Raw genomic sequence first — 20,761 nt, 5'->3', positions numbered from 1 at the left:
ATGCTGGCTTGGCTGATAGGAAAAAGATTAAAGTGGAATGGAATAACTACTGTCTCATCTGAAAGAAAACCTTCAAGTACAAGGTTAACCTGTAACTTAAACTGTGATGGTTTCACCTGTTAGAAAATACTTTGTTATGTGGCCATAATGTTTTTCATCTGATGGTACACCCTCAGAGCCAGGTTACCATCAGAGGAGCTATTTCCGTGATAAACAGTTTTACACTGTTGATCTGAAAGCTTTGCAGATAGGGAAACACAGGCAGAAAGGCATTAAGTGATTTGACAAAGTCATCCAGAAGAGTCAGTAGAAAACAGGGAATACAGCATGGGCCTCCCAGCTGCCAGTTGCCTTCTCTAATCACTGCTTCCCCTGGAGGATTCCTCAGGCTGCGCTTGTCAAACATTCAAAATTGGCCTGTAGATGTGGGACCTTGTTGGAAACTACTGAAGAAGCTAAGTATTATTGTTAGAGAAAGATAGTATGAGTACATATATACCGAATATGTATAATACATTATATATAAGTACATAGGCCGAGTCTGTTTCCCACTAATTCAGCTAAAGTTCTGTGGAAAATTGTTTGTTTGCAGCATCTTCAAGTGTTTAGTTTCCAAGAGTGATTTCTCACAGATGTGCCAAAGGCTTCAGCAGGAGGAAAGTAAAAGCTCTATCTTTTACCAAAACAGAAATTTCCAACTGTGGTTTGAAAGAGGCAGAAGTAAACCAAGAGGATCAGATACTCCCATAAAATCATTTAGTAATAATGTATTATTGCATTGGCATGTGAAAAGGAGTTGACAGGGGGATGCAAAGCCAGGCAGTGTGTAAAAGGCTGTACAAATTCTTTTCTTCACAGCTTTGTTGGGGCATCTCATTCATATATGCTCAGTTTTTTTTTACCTGAAGCTCAGCCAGTGCAACTGCACCATGACAGGGCAGTATCTCATGCTGCTCTCGTTTAGATGTGCCAGTTACAGCCATGTTCACTTTGGATGCTGAACCTTAAACACGATTCTAGCACCCTGTAATTTTCTGATCATAGTTTTTTGCTTAGCTGGGGTCTGCTAGTTTGCTTTTAGTTTTTGGACAGTTATGTTTTTACATGTGTATAAAGTAAGGTTTGAAATGGGAGAAACGAGAATTGCGTTAAGATGGATACACAGGGTCTTGCAGATTGTGATTTCTCTGAGGAACTGCAAGATTAGCCTGTGTTCAGAGTAGATGTGTAGGAAGATGGTAAAATTTTTTTTGTAAAAGGCCACAGGGGTTGCCAATTTTGTAAAATTACAGATTAGAATGGAGGAGGAGACTGGTAGGTGAGCCTGCCATGTGAAATTACATTTCATCAGAGACGAGATAGCAAACCCCATGTACGTGCTGAGGATTCATCATTGTGGTCTACTTCAGATTTGCTTGAGACTTCGCAGGCTGCAGTGGTAAAAAGTACTTCTCTCACTGCAAAAGTTCCCAACCCTGTTAATAACTTAGAGAAACTGCTAGAAGCAGAGGTCTGTGCAGGGAGAGAAATCCATTCTTTTCCTGTGCTATACGGATTTGATGCTGTGGTAATACTTGTTCTATGTATAGTAGTTGATTATGGACTAGACATTTTGCTGAGCTACCTAAATTAATGATTTTTAATAATAGAAGTGGTGATAACAGCAACAATAAAAACACATTACCAGAACTTTATTGTCAAGTGCGAGTGTAGATTTGCAGCAAGTGCAAAGGATGGACCGGAGTAACTAGTACAAATGGGACAAATAATGTATTAAAAACAGAGGCTACCAGGTGCATGAAATGGATAAAACGAGCAACCAAAGGTACATTTCAGAAATTTTGGAGGTTTCCCTCTGGTACTGGCAACTTATCATCTGCTTCTACCCAGCTCTGTTAAAGAGAGAAATAGGATTACTCACAGTGGCAGGAATAACAGGCTAGTGAAATTGTTCTGTTCAGAATACTTGATTTATTGCTTTTTTATAATAAATGGAGTTACCTTATGCTTTAGTTGCTTTATTAGTAGTTGTAAGGCTTCCTCCATAACTGACAGGTTCATTCCATTAATCAACATCTCACATAGTTAGTTATACCTCCTTTCAGCTGAATGGGATCTGGCAGTCAGCAGTCTCACTGCCCAGATCTCTCAGTGGTGATGAAATTACAGCATCTCAGTATTTGATTATGGCATAGCAGTTCTGTACCCATCACTAAAATACCTTCATCCAGTTCTGTCAGCACATGTCAGCATTGCGGGAGATGAGTTCTCTTATGCAGTAATTTGAAGCCAAGAACTATGTGGTGTTCTGGGTTGAGATGAAGGGCTGTGCTGTCCTGAGGAGTGTCAGGCATCGCACACCTATGAGACCTCCTTCCCCAGCTGTTGTGAAGTGCAGTCACTGAATTTAATCATTGGTTTTATCCTGTTTCATTTTTTTTCTTTGCCAAAATCTACTCCTTGCAATGAGCTTTCCATTTTCAAATGACTACCAGGAACCAAATCAGTGAATTTCTGACTGAATGCTCTTCAAGTATTGTTGTAAGGTACAAGTGAAGTCTGATGCCTTGTGTCAGGCATCAGGCTCAAATTGTAATTTGCAGTTATACTTCATAGTCTCTTTTTTCTCTTCAGTGCTCGTATCAAGATTAAGGTTGGATTGAGCACCTTAAGCACCACAGGAATTCAAGGGTCCTTCCAGCTTTATGTCTTCTAGAATGTTAAGGAGCTAATCCTTCTCTTTTTCCAAAGTCAAAACACTTTCTCCAGTGAAGTCTTCAATTAGCTTTTTTATTCAGAATTTATTCAGTTTTAGTGTGTCTCCAAAAATCGATTCCGTAAGTTCATATATTGTTTCTGTTTATCTAATTGTGCTATTCTGGACTTGTCAAGTGGTGTATGTACCTAAATGACATATTCATCTTATTCCCTATATTATTTCATAGAATTTCATACATTTGTGGGGATGCTTGAGATTTACAAGGAAGCAGCAGGAGCTCATAGAGCAGTGTATGTGGATGTGAACAATTTGTTATATGACAAAAAAGGAGCCAGTGTAGGTCTGTGGTTTGTGTATCTTAATTGTCCTTGCCATGGGATTTGCTGGAGTGTTCCAAATTGAATCAGAAGCTTTAAATACGTAGGTGGATACATATGTTAAAGAAGTCTGTCTGCATGCGGGCTGGTGTGCAACAAGTGGAAGAGCCCTGTGCCACATCCTTTGTCAACAGCCAGTGTTGGCAGAAAGCTTGTCTGCGGTCAGCAGGGACAAAGACACCACTAAATCTGCATGAAGACCCCTTGCTTTACGATGACTTTGGCCTTGTCATGTGTTTAGAGACTGTGTTCCATAAAAGGCTTTAGCCTTAAACTTTTTCTAGGGAAGGTCATATTTATTCAAAGCATAATTTACTTGCATTCCCTTTATCTCTTTTTAAGTTTTCTAACTTTAGCACTCGTGGCACAGATAAAGGAGCTTCTGCTTCACAGATTTTCCATTTACATAAAAAAAACCCACCCACAAACACCCTTCCCTGTCAGTGCACCCATTCTGCTGAGTGCTTTTCATTTGCCGTGACCTTGAAAACATAAGGGCATTTATTAATTAATTCAAATTTACAGCTGGGTGGAGGGGAGGACTGCAGATTGGAGATAAGCAATTTGTGGTATGCCCCTTGTTTAATGAGGATCCTAGAAGGAGAAATAGTCCTTGCTATTGCCAATATTTCCCATTCCAATCAAGTGTGGTTTTCATTTAACCACTGGTTAAATATTGACCTTAGCAGGATGAGAAGAGCCTGGACTTGGAGTAATTACTGTAAACTGAACACCTGACAGTTCTGGATATGGACAGGAGCTGTAATTATCTCTTCTTTTTTAAAGTCTTGCGCTGATTACCTCTGGATCTTTCCTAACACAAGCCTGTGTGTTCTGCTATAAACACAGAATAATAGAAGGGACTTTGGACTTGGATACAACTCTGCCAAGGTTTGTTTCTGCCCAGACATATACCGGAATGTTTAGAGATTTTGTAAAGAAAGAAATACAGTTGTTTTTTTTTTGTTTGATTGGTTTTGTTTGTTTGAGTTTCCCTTGCCCTCATTTAACTGGTTTCAGCAGTATTTGCAGTGAGCTTGTAGGGGAAAATATGTCTTTGAGTCGTTCTTTAAGTCTCAGCCCCAAAGCTTGTGTCGGGGGGAGTTACGTGTGCATAGAGAAAGGAGAAAATACGCCTTGAACTTTTGTGTGTTCTCAGAAAAGGATATTCTCTTCTCACCACCCACCTTAATTCTGAATTCTTCTTCTAGTCTACTGGATTATCATGTAGGACTCAGTGAAGCGGGTGAAGAGAAGACTCTAAATAATATAATGTATCTGTGCCTTTTTTTCCGTGCCTGAATGGAGAATATTTCCATTGGAACAACCCGCATTACAACCACTTAGAGCTGAATAGGTTCAAGTCTTAAAGCATCCTGTTCCAAATACACAGCCATTTAAAGTAGAGGGAAATCTTTTCTAGCTGTTAACGTCATGAGATTTTGACATTCATCTGAATAGTTGCTATGCTTTCCAATAAAGATTGTACTATGTGGTACTCTTCAACTCACCTTGCCACGTTCAGGTGTCCCTCTGACATTTAACCTGGAGTATGCACCACGCAAGAAGCCTCTAGTTCTCTGAATCCCACGCTGTTTAAGAAGCAAGCAGTAGAATGATAATTTAATTTACTTGCTTAATCCCCCTTATGTTTTATATTAATATGAATCGCATTATAGGAGCAGGGATGTGCTTATATAACACAGTATTCACCTTCAGCTAAAGATTAATGTAGTTACTCATATTTACCATATATAAAATGGAGGTCTTCCTCTCCTGCAGCACGGTGCAAGTAACTTCCAGGAGAGGTAGTTAAAAATTCTATGCTAGGAGTCTCTGAGCCAGGGACTGGGTTATCAAGCATTTGCAGTGTAATAGATACTGGAGGCATTCCCATCTTGGCAAAGATGACAGAATCAGGATGTGTAGAAGAATATTAATTGGAATCGTGTGGTTATGCAGGAAATCTTTCTTTGCTCCAGTTTAATGACCTCTTCTTTCTCCAGACCTCTGCTTTGACACTGGATTGCATGTAGTACAGTGTAGAAATTCTGCTGTACTCTAATGTACACTGTTGTCAGGTTCCCTTTAGCCTGCGTTGGTGAAACCTCACTGGCAATAGTAGTGTGAAACAACATTACAGTTCCTGCATTTGACTGACTCAAAGGCATTCAACATAAGGGAATATTCTATGAGGTTATAGAATAATTCTATGAATTATATATTCTATAATATTCTTTAATTCTATGAGGTTACAGAATAATTCTATGAATTATTATCAGGCACTTGATATCTCCCTGTTCCTGAGTGCCATCTTCTTGTGTATCGTAATAAATTTATCAATCTCCCGTGCTGCCATATGATACAGGTGGCCAAACATAACTCTCCGCCATTGTCCCTGATTTTATTTGGAACATTTTCCAAATAAGCAAGAACTACTAAGTTTTGGATGTTTCTTCAAGATACAGTTTTATAATAACCCATTTTCATCTCTGAGCCTGCCTTAGTACCTCTTGGACAGGAACAGGTTTTGATTTCCCATGTTTTTATAGAGCCAAGCATAGTATCACCATTTTGTACATTGAGAATGTCTTCTGTCCTCTCCAAGTTACATTTTTGTTAATTTTAATACATTAGGCAGCAATTTAGTTCTGTCTGATTTACTTCCTGCATGAAAATTGAGAGACCTATTGTCATTCTTTGCAGAACCCATGTATGTTCCCAGTCATTCAGCAAGTTCACAGCAGAAGAGTTTTGCCAGCTTCGGCTGATTTCTTCTTGATATTGTTTGGCAGAAGGTAAGAATGAGAACCTCTCAGTCTTATTTGTTGTTGTTACACAAGACCTCAATAGGGCAGCAAATAAGCACAATCTTAGTTGTTATTCTCAGAAAAAAAATATTAAGTGTGATAGATGGAGTGCCATTTGTGATAGAAGATATTTTGTTTTCCTATCTTAGCATTCCAGAGATAAGGTCTTTTCTAACATGTAACAACAACCTGATATCAGTGGAAAACTCAAATGTCATTTCACATAAGCTCTCACATAAATCAAGAAAAAATGTAAATTTTAAGATAGCCAAACAGAAGCGAGGCTCAGGGTCACAGCGGAAGGTTGGAGATCATTCTCAAGCTGCTTCTTCCCCTCACATGCTGCAAAGCAAGAGGTTTGGCTTTTTGTTTTGTTTAAACAACATTTTCATGGCTCTACTACATTCATTATAAAGGTGGCTGTAAAAATGTCTGAATTCCAACAGTGTTAATGCCAGTTGGTTTGTATCTGTGCTTTAAGAGGCTGATGGAATATTTAACTGAAAGGGTAAAAGACTGGAAGGAATTTGTTTTATATTGTGCTTATGTTTCCAGTGCCTCAGAATCTGCTTCATGTTCTGTGTAATGGGACTCTGAAAGCAACTGCTTTAGGGGATCTAAAAGTCACCTAAACTTTCTACCACTCTGGCATTTCTTGCCCCCAAAAGATGATTTTGGTGTGATTCCTACATATCCTTCATGTATTTCTTCATGCTCCCTGGGTGATCAGAGAGACTTATTAGAAGTAAGGTATCACAAAAGCTGCAGCATTAAATGACCTTCAAAGCAGAATGAAGCTTGCTGGCATGATGGTGAGCTTTGCCTATTTGTCTTCGTAGTTACAGCTTGAAAGTTGTTTTTACGATTTGTGCTCATGGCCATGAAAGTCCAGTCTAGCTGTATGAAGGATGGTTTCATGCCATAGAGAAGGTACTGGGCCAGATGAGCATGCTGTCCTTTCTACTTGTAGATATCTCACTAATGGAGTAAAAACCATTATATCAGAGGCTCAGTACTTAAAATAGCAATATAGAAGCAATTAGAGAATACTTGGCAATTTTAAAGGTATTGCTGCACAGTGCACAGTAGAGAATACTTAAATTTGCTTTTTTTGTGTAAGTGCAGGCTCACTCTTGCAAGTAAAGCTAAGCACTCAGAGGAAATGATCCTTCAAATCTGTCTGGGCTTTTCATTTCCCTTCAAAACATCATAGCAAGGTGACACCATCTGTAGCTTGTCTTCTCCATCAGGTCTAAGTTTTGTAAGGCTGTTGTTTCTTAATGTATTAAAAAGCAACAAAGAGTAGGCTGTAAATACAGAACACATAACCTGACCGTATAGCAGTGCACAAGTCGTCTGTGGACCTCTTTGCCATAGGGTGTTGTGGATGCCAAAAGTTTACGTGGGTCTGAAAAGCGATTAGACAAATGCAAGAAGAAAAAAAAAATCTGATGGGCTGTTGTTTGACAGAGTCTATCTAGAGATGAACTTTACAGCCAACATGGCCTTGAGCCTGCTAGAAACCTTGAGAGTATACTGGGGAAATACAGGATTTCCCTGTTCTTATAGTGGATCTCTGAGGAAAAGTAGTCTTTACTTTAGTCATTATTCCCTCCCTTTAAGAATAGTTAGCAGGCTTTCCCTAGTAAAGTAAGGACCTTCTTTCTCCCTCCTTGCCCCCAAAATGCAGGGAGAGAGAAGTACAAGAAACAGAGACCCGGAAGAAGGACAAAACCAAATGAGTTAAGAGAAAGTGGTGAGGGTTAAAGAGTGAAAAATAAAGGGACAAGAAAACAACTGGGGGACACTGAGCAAAACACTCCCAGGAATACTCACTGCTCCCTCAAAGTAGCCAGCAAGATGGTGGATTCTGAGAGGTTTCATATCACTTCCTGGTGTGACAGAGGGCAAGTTTGGCTAAAGTCAAGAGGATGACAGGGCAGTCTTGCAACTTTAAATGGGATGAATGTACATAAAAAAGCGAGGGTAAAAACAGCAGAAAGAGTGCATCCTGGAACATGAATGTACGCAGGTGGTGTCACTTTGTCAAAGGCAATGCAAGTTGGAAGACACTGCAGACTGCATCATGAACGTGCCTACTGGCTGTTGCTGTAGCCTGGAGTCTAGTGAAACAAATCTTTACCTTGCACATGTATGATTGTTCTACTGTTTGGTCCTTTTCTTAGTTTAAAATCATGCTTTTCTAGTTGCTTCTTTGAATAGTAGAAACCATACAGAAGCATATGCTGTATTAGCCATGGAGGAAATAATTTCAGATGCAAAATCCAGGCACCAGTCTTTATCAATATTACAGTTTGGGGGTGGGATAAATAAGTAAAAAAAAAAAGCAGTTTCATTCATCCTGTTAAAAGGGATGAACAAAATCTCTTTATTCAGTCTCTAAAGACATCCAGACAAACCAAATGAGAAGAAACTCTCAGTGTATCATATACAGCAACTGGGGACTAGGATTTTGTGAGTTTTGCACATATACGACTCGTTCCACCAGCATGCTTACATTCGTCCTCTTGTCTCTTACTGCTTTAATAATAAGCCTTAAAAACCCAAAGAACACATGTCGTGAAACAGCTTCTGTCTGTTACTTAATTGCTAAGTGACTTTTTCTAGATTTTCCTAATCACTTCAGCCCAGGCACCACTCATCTGTATTTAATATAACCATGAAGTGCCACTCGATTTCCCGATACTGAGCTCTGAACTTGGCACATCTTGCACAACTTTATCACACAGTTGTTATTTCCATGAAGAAGGATTTTCAAATCATTCCCTATTGTCAGAATGCAAGCAGACAAACTGGGTAAATCCTCAGCTGCATGAAAAATGCCAGGAGACAACCATTAGAATCACACTGTCGTACGCTTTAAATGCAGATTTTTATCTTGCCTTAAAATGGTTGTAAGTTTGGTGAGAATAACCTTCAAAATCAGAGGCCAGCAAGTGGTGCAGGCCATGGGGAGACACTGCTTGCAGTTTTCAGCATGGGTTTGGGGGGGAAAAGTATTCAAGAGGTGGCAGTTTTCTATAGATCAGAAGAGATTCTTTTGCAGATCTGACCATTTTATACTGCTTATCACACCGGTGTCACTAGCTAATGTTGCACATCGAGCACCAGCATTGGTTTAGGTAGCCATCCCCCCAGCTTATACCTGTGAGCCAGAGAAGAAATTGGATAAGAAGTGCATGCAACAGGCAACTTTGACCTGATTCACAATACAGGGTATCTTTCCCTGTAGTATGGGTTATAAATGTAACTCTGTATCGCTGTAATAGGAAATACAAGATTATTAGCAACTTCCATTCATGATGGAAACTGAGCAGCCTCATAGCCAAGCTCATGGACTTAAACTGTCAGGAATTTTCTCCCATTAAAGCACATAGAAAACATCTTTTCACAATATATTTGATCAGTTTTTGGAAGTTCTATCATCAGCTCATGAATGTGTAAATGAGTAATGTTTTCTCCCTAAAAATCTCTCTGGAAAAAAACACTAATCAAGGATTGAGAGGTGAGAGTTAAGGGTTCATCCAGTTGTGATGAACTATGTAATTTGGAATGCCTTAGAATGTGTTTGCTTATTCCATGAGCGCTGTGGGATACTTTATAAAGCAATGAAGAGATGCAAAAACTCGGCCTTGCTATATGTTCAAATGGAATAGACACAGGTGAGCAGCTGCCCTCTTACTCCATGAAGGCTGTCTTGCTGGCATTTTATAGACACCAGTGCTGGTTTTTAGCATCAGCACTAGTTCTTGAGCCACTTCATTGCCTCTTTTGGTCTAGGATGACAGTAAGTGTAGATGCTCATAGTGTGCACGTAATATTTTCCAAGCTCTTAATTTGTAAGTTAGACTTTTTTACAAGAAAGGTGGGAGTATCTGTTAATGCTGAGGATCTCCAGCTTCTCAAGCTTAACCTGGGTCATGTGCCATAGGGATCATGGTACTTATTGAAGTATATGGATATATTATTGCAAGGATATAGAAGAACCTTGAAGAAAGAAATGTCCAAAGAGGAGTCTGAAGTCTAAATTTAGTCTGAAGTCTAAATAAATAGAAGGCAACATACTGCTCTATCTGGGCGTTTCAAAATGCTCTCTCAAACAACGTGAAGATCCAGAAGACACTGGCAAGTCATTGCCCATGAAAGAGAACAAGTCAGGGAGTTCAGGTTCCAGCTGACGCTTTCTTATGTGAGAGTTTACAAACTCCATTACACTCATGTTAACTTCAGAACTGTTCTTGCTGACTTTCTCCATTGATATGCATTGCTTGAAACTTGATAAAATAGAAAAAGTAATTATAAATTTGGCTTGGAGACAGGAGCTATGCCTGGTTGGATCTGTGGCTGCTCAATATTCATTCCTCTTCTTCCTTTTGCACAGTGGCAGGACACTATTTATTTTTACAATTGTATTGAGGTATTTTGTGGACATTATCAGATGATTTGTAATCTCACCACACGAAGAAGCCGTTCTTGATCAGTCCTCAGAATTCAGACCTCAAGGAAAAAGGAGGGAAAAGAACAAACTTCATGTGGTCATATTGCTTAGCATACAGCTGTATGATGGATATAGTGAGGAAAGCGGTATCGCAATCTAGGTAACACACCTGTGTGCTGCACTAGGGAATGCTGTCATACAGTTTCTTGAGAAACAAGAGACTCTGTTGGGAACAAATAGCCTGACTTGTCTACCATCGGCTGTAGAATTCAACCTCCTGCTTCTTACTGCAGCTTGTAGGTGAACTAAAGCATATCTCTCAGATACAGTGTTCTGATTTCGTTTGAAAGCCGTGTTTTTCCTCAGTCTGAAAAGGCTAACTTGTTCTGCCATGTATGGCAAATGGATCCGTCTGCTTAGCCACCTGGAAGGCCTCTATTTTTAGGCTCTTTCCTTGGAGCAGTTGTAATTGGAATTGACATACTGCTAGCTAAATTTATGGCACACTGGGCAGTACTACCTCTGGAGCCACACGAGTTGTTGGTTGTTCACAGAGGCCCTAGCAGGAGCCAGTTTGCTTTTTCCAAGCTGGAAAATAAGCACTAAAGTTGAGCTAGTGTAGGACTTGCTTTCAGCAGGCAGAGCTGAGCAGTCTTAAGTTAGTTAAAAAAAGAGAACAGAAGGATGAAGGGCACATATCTAATCTGTCTGGGAAGAGTTCAGTTACCAGTTGATGTTTGAGCAGACACAAGTGACTGTAGCCTGAATGCTGCTGTTTAATTTAGATACCTAAAGCCTTACCCATACACAGCAGGTGGGCAGTTTTGGCTAACATTGTTCCATTGTTATTTTTTCTAAAGTAGTACCAATAGCCATTATGAATGTACTTAATTATGAAATTATTTCTTTAGCCTGCTCACACAATTTATGTGAGCTTGATTGGGAAGTAATGTATCTTAAACTGCACAGTATTTTGTACATGTGTGTGGTACCTGTGCATACTTGACTGATGAAGTCATATGGATGACTTCTTGCTTTGGCAGTTGCTCTTGATCCCTTTTTATGGCAGATTAAACATATTGAACTCTTTTGTTACTTGAAGGTGTTTTTTCCCCAGATCTTCACACTTCTTCCTCACTATCCTGATGCTTATAGTCCATGGTCACAAAAGCCATGCCCATGCAAGCAGTCCTTTTCAGGGCCATTGCCTTGTCAGGGTGCAGTCCCCTACTCTGCAGCTATTTCCATAGTTTGTTTCTACATGTATGACTTTGCATATTGCTGTATTAAAACACACTGTTAAATTGTCTCAGTTTACCAAAGTGCTTTCTGTATTGTGCTGACAGATAAATTATTTTTCACTTTGCCAATCTTTGTTTTGTTCAAAACAAGGAATCTGTAAAGACTTTGCATGTATGTGGATCCTCTGGGGGTTAGGTTGAATGTCTTCCTGTGTGTATTTGTATGTGCAGATGCACATTTATTTGCTTTGTTATCACTGTTAAGTGTTGGATCTAGAGCTATTATTTCTTTCCCCTTTTTCCCAGAATGACTTTGACAACAACTCTAACATAAAGACAGATTTGCTTGGAAATCTGATTTCCTGTTTGTTCTTGTTATGTAGTAAGAATAAAGTCTAATTTCTGCCCCAAATTCTAATTTGGCAAGAAGCCACATGCTAAAGCTTTGCCAAATGGAAAACCTGTGCATTCCCAGGAAAGCAGTAACACCTGTATTTGTTGGTTTTGTGCATCACTTGTACAAATGGATGCAGTTTAGGTGCTGGGTTTTGTTAAATTGTGAACAAGGGAGTACTTTGATTCTCCTTAGTCAATTTGCAGCAGCCTTTTCCTGGCTCTGAAATACTGTCAGAATCTCAGTAATCCATATCCTGCCTCTAAAACATTCGTTCACTGAGTTTAAAATGATTTCCAGTTAGTTTTGTGTTCCGAAGGCTGGCAGACCAATGTATTATTCAGCAATTTGAACTGACGGGAAGAGTGTTCTTCTGTAATACACATCTGCAGCAGTACCTAGGTAGTCAATAGAGTAGTCTGTTTGGTCTCAGACTTTTTGTTGACCCAGTGTTTATGCCCCAGATTTGCAATCACATCTAGAAAATAGGTAACGTGAGGTGCTTTATGTCTGCTGACATAGAGGACTGGTTTTAGGGCATGGAGGGAAGTTGCAGGGTAGTAATTTCTCTGGGATTATTGATACGAGGGCAAGAGAGAAAGTGATAAAATCTGTTTGTTGATATTGCTTGCAAGGCAGAGCAGAGTGGTAGTCTTTGCCTTTCCTCTTCGCATCTCTATTGCGAGATGTTCTTTGTGTAGCTGTGAAAGGGCTTAATGAATGAATGAAGAGCCTACAACACAGAGCCATACAAACCTGGGGGGTTGTTTCCTGGTTTGTCCCAAAGCCTTCTTTGCATTGGAAAGATAGTGTATATTCCTCAGTCTGTGCTGTACCTCTGTCCTCCAGTTAAAAATTGGGAATGCTTTATGGCTGTAAAGAGAGAGAAGTAATGCTAAAGTGAATTCACAGTTGTGATCTCTTCCTACTGCAAGGGGAGGGAGGGCAGTGTGAGTTGATAGTTTAAAACTACTTTCTAAGTAACACTAAACTTTTTTTATATCTCTATTAATTACAAAGGAATCCAGCTCTGGTTGCTTATTGTGATCATAGGAAAAGTCAGGAATTTCTGCCAGCTATGTAGTTTCATTCCAACTAGGATCTGTTTTCCAGATAACGCAGCAGATGGTTCCCGTCAGTCAGACATTGCTACTGTACCTCAACTCACCAAACACTGTAGTTGTTCAGAATTCAGGGCAATTGTGGTACACACTTTGACCCTACTTGTCAAAACAATCAGGAACTCAGGGAAAGGGTATCTGCCAAGGCTGCAGCATATTCCTATGGGATATGGAAACTTATCCCCTGTGTAATGGAGGACATGATTAATTCTGACTGCATTGACACTACAAGGTTATTGAATAGGATTTCCTTGTGAATGGGCAAATCCTCTCCCAGCAGAAAACCATGTCAGAGGTGTCTAGCGTACTCCCATTGCATTCTGAAAACCCACACCAAGGTTGCATAAATCCAGCTCAGGGTGCTCACAGTTCAAAGTAACAGAAGCATCTACAGACTTGTGTGTTCTGTAGTATTATGAACTACAAAACAATATGGATAAGGCTCATTTTATTGAAGAAAAAATTTAGCTCTGCAGTCTCCCTGTGCCTCCTCCGTCTCTGTATTTTCGATAGCAACCATCCATTAGCCTCTAAACCTGGGATTTTAGTTCATGCTCCTGTGTCCAGAGACTGTTGCACTCGAGGCAGTATATAATCACATTCCACATTTTAAGCAGCTTAACAGGTCACTGGTTCTGTTCATCCTTCTCCAGGCACAACTTCAGAACTGCCTGGAAGATCAGCCCATAAGGGAAGAACAGGTGACAGCAGTTAGAGCTGAATGGGGCAGCTGTCATGCTAGATGATCAGGTGGAGAGCTGTCTTCCTCAGTGCTTGAAGCCTCTGCTGTTTGAAGACACATGCCTACACTTGACAACTTCAGTTATTTAGTTTATCAGGGGACTGCAGGAGCTTTTCCTGGTGGCAAGGGTAGCATTTATTTCTCTAGTGTAAAATTTTGCCTGTCAGATGCTCACACCGAGGCTGGTCACAGTATAGCTCACTTCACAGTCACTGGAGAGAACGAGACACTACCAGAGTGTCCAGCCCATTAGAGAGTTGCACATTTAGAGTGATGAATTGTGCCTCCGTTGATTATGAAGAGAGATGAGTAAATGACTTAGATCTACACTGCAGGCATCCATGTTTGATCAAACAAATCATACATCTGAGTGATGCATTCATCACTATTATCCTCTAGAAAGAACCACAGACCTTGACAAATCTGCTCACTTTATGCTTCAAATGCAAGATGCACATCATCTTGACATTTGCCAACGAATCTGTGTGCGTGTAGGTGGGTAGCAACTGACCCGCAGATACTTTTCCCCCTACTGAGAGTACGTAAGCAAGTGACAGATGTTACTCGTGGTGTTCTAAGCGCTGTTGAAAGATATTCTGGTGCAAGGTAATGGATGTAGTATAGATGTGTAGGATTCCCACTGAACTCAGTAAGATTTAAGTCTGCATTAAAACTGCTTGAGTGTTTCACTGTCCCCTTAGCAATCGCCTTTCTGTCGCTCCATTAAGCTCACTAAAGTCAGTGGGAAGACTTGCAGCTGTTAAAAGTCACAGAGAGGTAGCTGTTGCCTCTCACAGTTCTAAAATCTTCCCGTTGAAAAGCTCTGCCAGTGACTCATAAAGGCTTCTCTTTCTTTATGCCCTTTTCTGGAAGGTACATTTTGATGGACAGAGTAGTGTCCTTCAGGAAGGTATAGAGAGCTGTCAGTACCATTTGATCCTTTTCTGGTGCCACAGAACTAGATACATCAGCACAAAGTAGTTAGCAGGATTGGTGTGATTCCAGGAGCCCTCTTTAGTCTCTGGTTATGTACATTGTCTGGGAAGAGTCTACTGCTTACCATGGTCAGAATACAAAAAAGTACTTGACAGAGCATAAAGTTTCAAAACAAGTAAGAAAAATACCTGATTATTATATTGGAGACCTTCCAACTCGAGTATGTAAAAGAATCAACACGTTTTGTACTTTTTTTTCTTGCTGTAAGATGTGTTAGCATATGGCAAGGTTTGAAATCTGTTGGTTTAAGTCTCCAAATCCCTGCTACAGCTTTCTAGGTGCATCAAGCCCCTTAGGAGATTATCCATTAAGATACTGGGTACTATTAGGGGTGTCCTGTTTAGTGGAAGAATGATGTTCTTGTCAGCGGTGGCAGTTTAAATACAGTTTCTTCAACAGTATAGTTAGGGCTCATTCGTTTTTTCTTTTGATTCTCAAAATATTTGGTACTTCTCTAATGCAGCAGCTTCCAACATCACAGACACAGATTGTTATTTATTTTGGGGGGTGGTGGCAGAAGATAGCATTTATCGATATATTTATATGTAGAAATCATTAAGTGAACTGTTAGGCAGTCATCATTTTAAAATAGGTCTCTTGGTTTCAAAGGCCTTGTCTGAAACACTTGAAGGGGTAAAGCTAAAGTAGATGTTCTTTCTGAAAAGATCCTGAAGCTGTAGCTCAGTCCATCTGACCCTGAGCGAGGCTGTGAAGGCATCCTTGTATATCTGTAGTAGGTGGTAGAGAAGTCTGATGGGAGTAGAAGAGAGAATAAGGTGATCAGGTGAAAGGAAATATACTCCTTAATAACATTAACTTGCTTTTGGAACCATGATGTAGGCCAGTTAAGGATTTTGAGATGCCATTGGTAGTCAAGGTACAAAACTTCATTTTATACTGACTCCCAGCATATTTTTAGTCCGTGTTGCTCAACATCACTTGTCTTATGCCCCAGGTTACATCAACATGGGCTGGGGAAGGAGCAGGTTGGTTTTTGCTGTGTTATGAAATTCCTGGTTTCACTTTAGAAGGTTTCTTTCTGTAGCTGGAAGGGGTAATTTTTCATGAAAGCTGTAGGTTATAGTGTGTATAAAGAGTAAATCCATACCACAGATTCAAAAAATAAGCAGATTCCTGGTATTCTAGATCTAGGTGGGTATGTGGGGGTTGTGTGCAGCTTTCTTGCAGGTGTCTTTCTGAATAGCAGTGGATGTGGTGTATGAATATCTAAGTGGAATTTGTTTTAAAAGTGCACGATTTAGGTTGGGCATATATTGGAAGAGAAACCCTGCCACTGATGTGTATTTCCTTGTTCACTGCCCACATACACACATACATACATGCATATCTATATAGAGACTCTGGAAATAAAGCCTCATTTTTGAGCTTGTGTTTTTTTTGCTACTCTGATATTGGATTAAGATAGTTTGACTGCGACTTTGGATTATTGCCAGACAGGGATCATTCTGCTTTCTTTATTCTACAGTTTGTGTAGTCGAGTATTGCTGCTTGGATTGTGTCTTGCTCTGAGAGTGCAGCTGGGGTGAGATGTGTTGTGCAGCAGCTTGAGATTGCTCATGGTTAGCAGCAGTCGATGGACTTGTTTTACTGTATCCCAAGTCAGTAGGTGCCTGAAGTGCAAGGGAAGGTTTCATGCTGTTCCTGTGTTTGCTTTTTAACAAATATCACACTTTGGACTCCTCTGAGAATGCTGCTTCTGTAGCCCTGTCCTGGTTTTGACTTGAGATAAAATACTGGATCACCACTCGTTAAGTTCAGTATGAGCTAAAAGACCAAATTAGAGAAGTAAATACATGCTTGTGAAGGAGTACCAAAGGAAATGCATCATACTCAGACCAGTGCAGTGTACAAAGTATTGCCAAAGCTGGTCCGCATTATTGCACATACTTCAAGGCTAATACAGACTCAAACTCAAAAGAAACCTGAAAGCTTTACTTCAGTGGGGAGAAAAAAAAATCTATAAAATACATGGTGTAGAAAATGGCTTTTTATCCCAGTCTGATTGCCAAGAGGGTGCCTCTTTGTACAAGACACCATCATCAATTGTACCTTTCCCCCAGGAGCTGTTTACGGTAAAAATCTATTTTCAGAGCTATATGTAGTAGCAACAACAAGAAAACAGGCAAAGAAAACTGACATTTTACCCTTCAGGTACAGAGAAAAGGACCTATTAGTGGTTGGGGATGCTATTTTAGAAGCATTGCCACTGTCCCACTTATTCACTGGTCTGATCCATCCATCTACCTTTCAAAAACCTTTAACAATGGGAGGAAAAAAAGCCTTTAGAATGCGTGTCTTGCTGCTGTTTAATTGGTGTGTTGGGTGACTGAGCTCAAAAGACTTTTCCCTGTCAGTCTGTGTCCCAGTTCCTGCACTGCTGTGAGAGGCTGTCCTCACCATGTTCCTGCTGTGTGCAGCACAATGCTCCAGCACAGCTGCAGAAGACTTTGGGTCCCTCTGCTGTATATTGCTGTCAGTGACAGCAGGAAGATGAACTCTGTTGAAAAGCATAGTGCCTTTTTTAACTGCAGGAAAAAGCCTCATTTATTTCTAACTCCAATGAAGAATTGAAGTACTGCAAGGGCCAGAATCCCAATCTCTGTAAGCCCTGCTCCACACAAGCCTGCTAAGGCTTTTGACTAATTTTAAGGCTCCATGTTACTAGGGCCTGTAGGGACAGGACAATTGGGAATGGCTTTAACCTGCCAGAGGGGAGACTGAGATGAGCTCTTAGGTAGAAGCTCTTCCCTGTGAGGGTGCTGAGGCACTGGCACAGGGTGCCCAGAGAAGCTGTGGCTGCCCCATCCCTGGCAGTGTTCAAGGCCAGGTTGGACACAGGGGCTTGGAGCAAGCTGCTCTAGTGGGAGGTGTCCCTGCCTGTGGCAGGGGTTGGGACTGGAAGAGCTTTAAGGTCCCTTCCAACCCAAACTCTCCTGTGATTTTATGGTGATTCTGTTTAAGGGGCATTGGTGTGCGGGGATTTGAACAGCATGAAGTTTTATCTAGTTTCTGTTGCCTATCAAGTAATTGTAGAAGCTGGAAGTCACTGGAGCTCAGTGCACAAATCCTGACCTTCATTTTATTTAGGTAAACTTTAGAGCAAGGAAATAGGCTTTTGAGTATGTGTGACATGTAATCCTTACAGAGTTAAATCTGTTCTGGCTTTAAGGCAGTTTTGTTGCTGGAGATCTTCCCCAATGTGATAGTTACTCTTGAAATTTACTTTGCTTAGTAGCTACCTAGTGTTTAGACTGGAAACTAAGCAAGTGTAACTCTGGTGGAGTCATGAAATGGCGTATGACCCTATTTGCAAATTTGGGATATTAATGCTCTTCTTGAAGAAGGCCAAGAAGAAGTATATATAGTTTCCTAGGAGGAAGGCTGCTGGGAAGATGACCATTGTTGCAGTTCATGTGCTTGACTGAGGCACGAGTACAGGTTGTTGTGAGCTCAGCACTGTTAGCAAGTTTATCTTCATTGTGTTGTACTGATGTTTTATGATTTCATTACTTTAAAATCAATATAGCACAAAGGCAAATCACCCTATGATATTGAAGCATACTTCAGTGTACCCACCCATCCTTTAATATCTTTAGAGAGGCGTATGTCCTATTGGAAGTAGTTTGTGCCTATGTTGTGAAAAGCTTAATATGGGAAAGTGTGGCACATGCATCTTTCAGATTACTTACCTGCCCAAAAGCTTGTCCCTTTTTTCAAGTGACAGCACTTCCATTGAATAGGTATGATTTGCTTAATGATAAATATCTAACAGCCCTGAAGACTTTCACACATCTATCAAATGTTTCAAGCGGAAAAAGTTGTCCTGTGCTTGTATGTGCTGCTCTAAGAAGGGAGAAAGTTTGCTTTCCGTGGCTCATCTGGTTCTTAATAGGCAATCCAGTTTTTGTCTGGGACCAGAACCAAGATCATTTAATGCTCTCTATCCAGTACTCAAGAGCAGATGTTGGTTCTGGCTGTCCACTGATGTGAGCAATGTGAGCTAGGTTGGTTCTTTAGGTTCTCTGCCTCAGGTTGAGTATCAGTGCCATTCTTTCTTGAGTTGCTGTTGTCTTTCTAACCCTATCCCAGATCGATCAGATCATTTCCCTGTCCTAGTTAGTATTGAGACTACAGTTTAATTTTATTACTAACAGTGAGTTATGTGATGAATGTGTGCAAAAAGAGAGAAGTATGAATGAGAAAGTAATTGTGGAAGAATTGTTACTTTATTTCCACCCACAAGCATCCCTATCCATCTTATCCACACACACCTTGCCCTCACAAGGAGGTTGTAGGTGAAATTATACCAACTTCCAGGGAGCAGTGAAGGCAGGGCTGTTCCACAAGGAAAGGCAAGCCAGCAGCTGAGGAAGACCACAGCACAGGCAGGAGCAGCATCCTTCCCAGTGGGGCACCAGTGGGGCAGAGTCCCTCAGGGCAAGCAGGCCAGGGCTGGTGACAGTAACAGATTCTGTCAACAGTCCAGCCATCCTCAGGCGAAGAACAAGCCAGGTCCAAAATCAGTCCAGCAAAGCCAAATAACAACTTGAGAACATGCATGGAAATGGGTACACCTACAACATAGCTCAGGTCAGCAAAGAGCAAGTCTTGTTTGGGTAGGGCTCATGGGACACTTAAGGTCTTGTTGGTGCGCTGAGGACCCTGATACTACAAAGCTGAATCTGTCTGTGAAAGCTGAGTGCTGACTCTCCTGGTGCCTCATGTGCTGGCTGGCATTGTGAATGCAGAGTTCTGTTCCCTTCATTCAAATGAAATGAATCTACTGAAGCCAGTTACAGTCTGACCATTGCAAGCAATTTATGGTAAAGCAATTCTGTTGTTTTCCAAAGTGTCATCACAAAGCAATTTGAAATCTGGGTTTATTTTCCCATTTCTTTAACTGCTGTTTCCTGCAGATTCTCAGAATAGAATAAATGAGGAGCACATAGCCATAAATTACTCTTGTTGAGGCTGCTTGATAGAAAGAAACCACTGCAGATAGAAAGAAACGTCATGCCATTGTTATGGTGACAGTGAAGGATGATGCTTTCCCCCACCCTCTGCAGCTCCAGTGATGAAAATTCAGCTCTCATCTCTCTTTAGGCCGTGATGTACGCCAGCAGCTATTCATTAAGCAGCAGCAGAGAATTTGCATCCATTCCTACCACATACCATTTACTAATCAACAACTGGAATCATTTTCTGAAGGGAGAAACTTGTTTCTACCTTCCTAAATACATACAGCAGCTTGGGGCAGAGCTGTCTTTCCTTCCTGAGCTCCTAACTAATTTTGAGGCCGCCAAGTAACTGACTGACTTCCTAAGCACTCTAGTGTCTTCATCTTCCATGGACTGCTCCTGACCAATGCTTTTAGACATTGCATCTTCTGCTCCACTGGATACTTTGCTCCAATTCAAGACTAATTAGCTGTTCCCCAATAGAGAAGGTCCATATTTCAGTCAGATGCTACAGCTGAGTGATAAGTCCTTTCAGTGCTATATACACTGTTCAGTTCAGTGCTATACACTGTTCAGCTGGACTCATTCAAGTGCTACAGAAGTTGCTTGTGAAGGGGGAAGCTGTGTTTTCTCATTTCGTGGTGGTGTTGTGCACTGTTTAGTCATGGGTTCTGTGCCTTGGGTCTGCCCGAGGCATTGTAGCTACAAAAGCTGTTTTAGAACATACTTTGCATCCTGATTCCTGAGAGTTAAAAGATGATCTGACAACATTTAGTGCCATAACTGGTCTTCATGTTCCCTATTTTAGCACATTCTTAGTAAGAGAGCTTTGTGATAATCTTTCCCTAATCCTGCAGAAACCTGTTTTTTACTAGGCTGCCAAGGGCTGTGAGCTGTAGAGATCGGATTTGGGATATAGATGC

General features: G+C 40.7%; 1 protein-coding gene across 1 annotated transcript in view; it reads left to right on the top strand.

Annotated features, from left to right (window-relative positions):
- Positions 1–5,780: 5,780 nt before the first annotated feature.
- HCN4 (hyperpolarization activated cyclic nucleotide gated potassium channel 4) overlaps positions 5,781–20,761 on the top strand; it is a 135,752-nt gene continuing 120,771 nt past the window's right edge. Inside the window, exon 1 of the mRNA XM_057421096.1 lies at positions 5,781–5,894. Within this exon, the coding sequence (XP_057277079.1) occupies positions 5,812–5,894 (83 nt within the window). The 5' untranslated portion in view covers positions 5,781–5,811. The remainder of the gene's footprint in view (positions 5,895–20,761) is intronic.

Source organism: Pezoporus wallicus, unplaced genomic scaffold (genome assembly GCF_028554395.1).
Source record: "Pezoporus wallicus isolate ANWC-B61680 ecotype Strahan unplaced genomic scaffold, APGP_CSIRO_Pwel_v1 contig_7731, whole genome shotgun sequence".
Classification (NCBI taxonomy): domain Eukaryota; kingdom Metazoa; phylum Chordata; class Aves; order Psittaciformes; family Psittacidae; genus Pezoporus; species Pezoporus wallicus.
The sequence above is the reverse complement of the archived record's forward strand: the minus strand, read 5'-3'. Positions and strand labels throughout refer to the sequence as shown.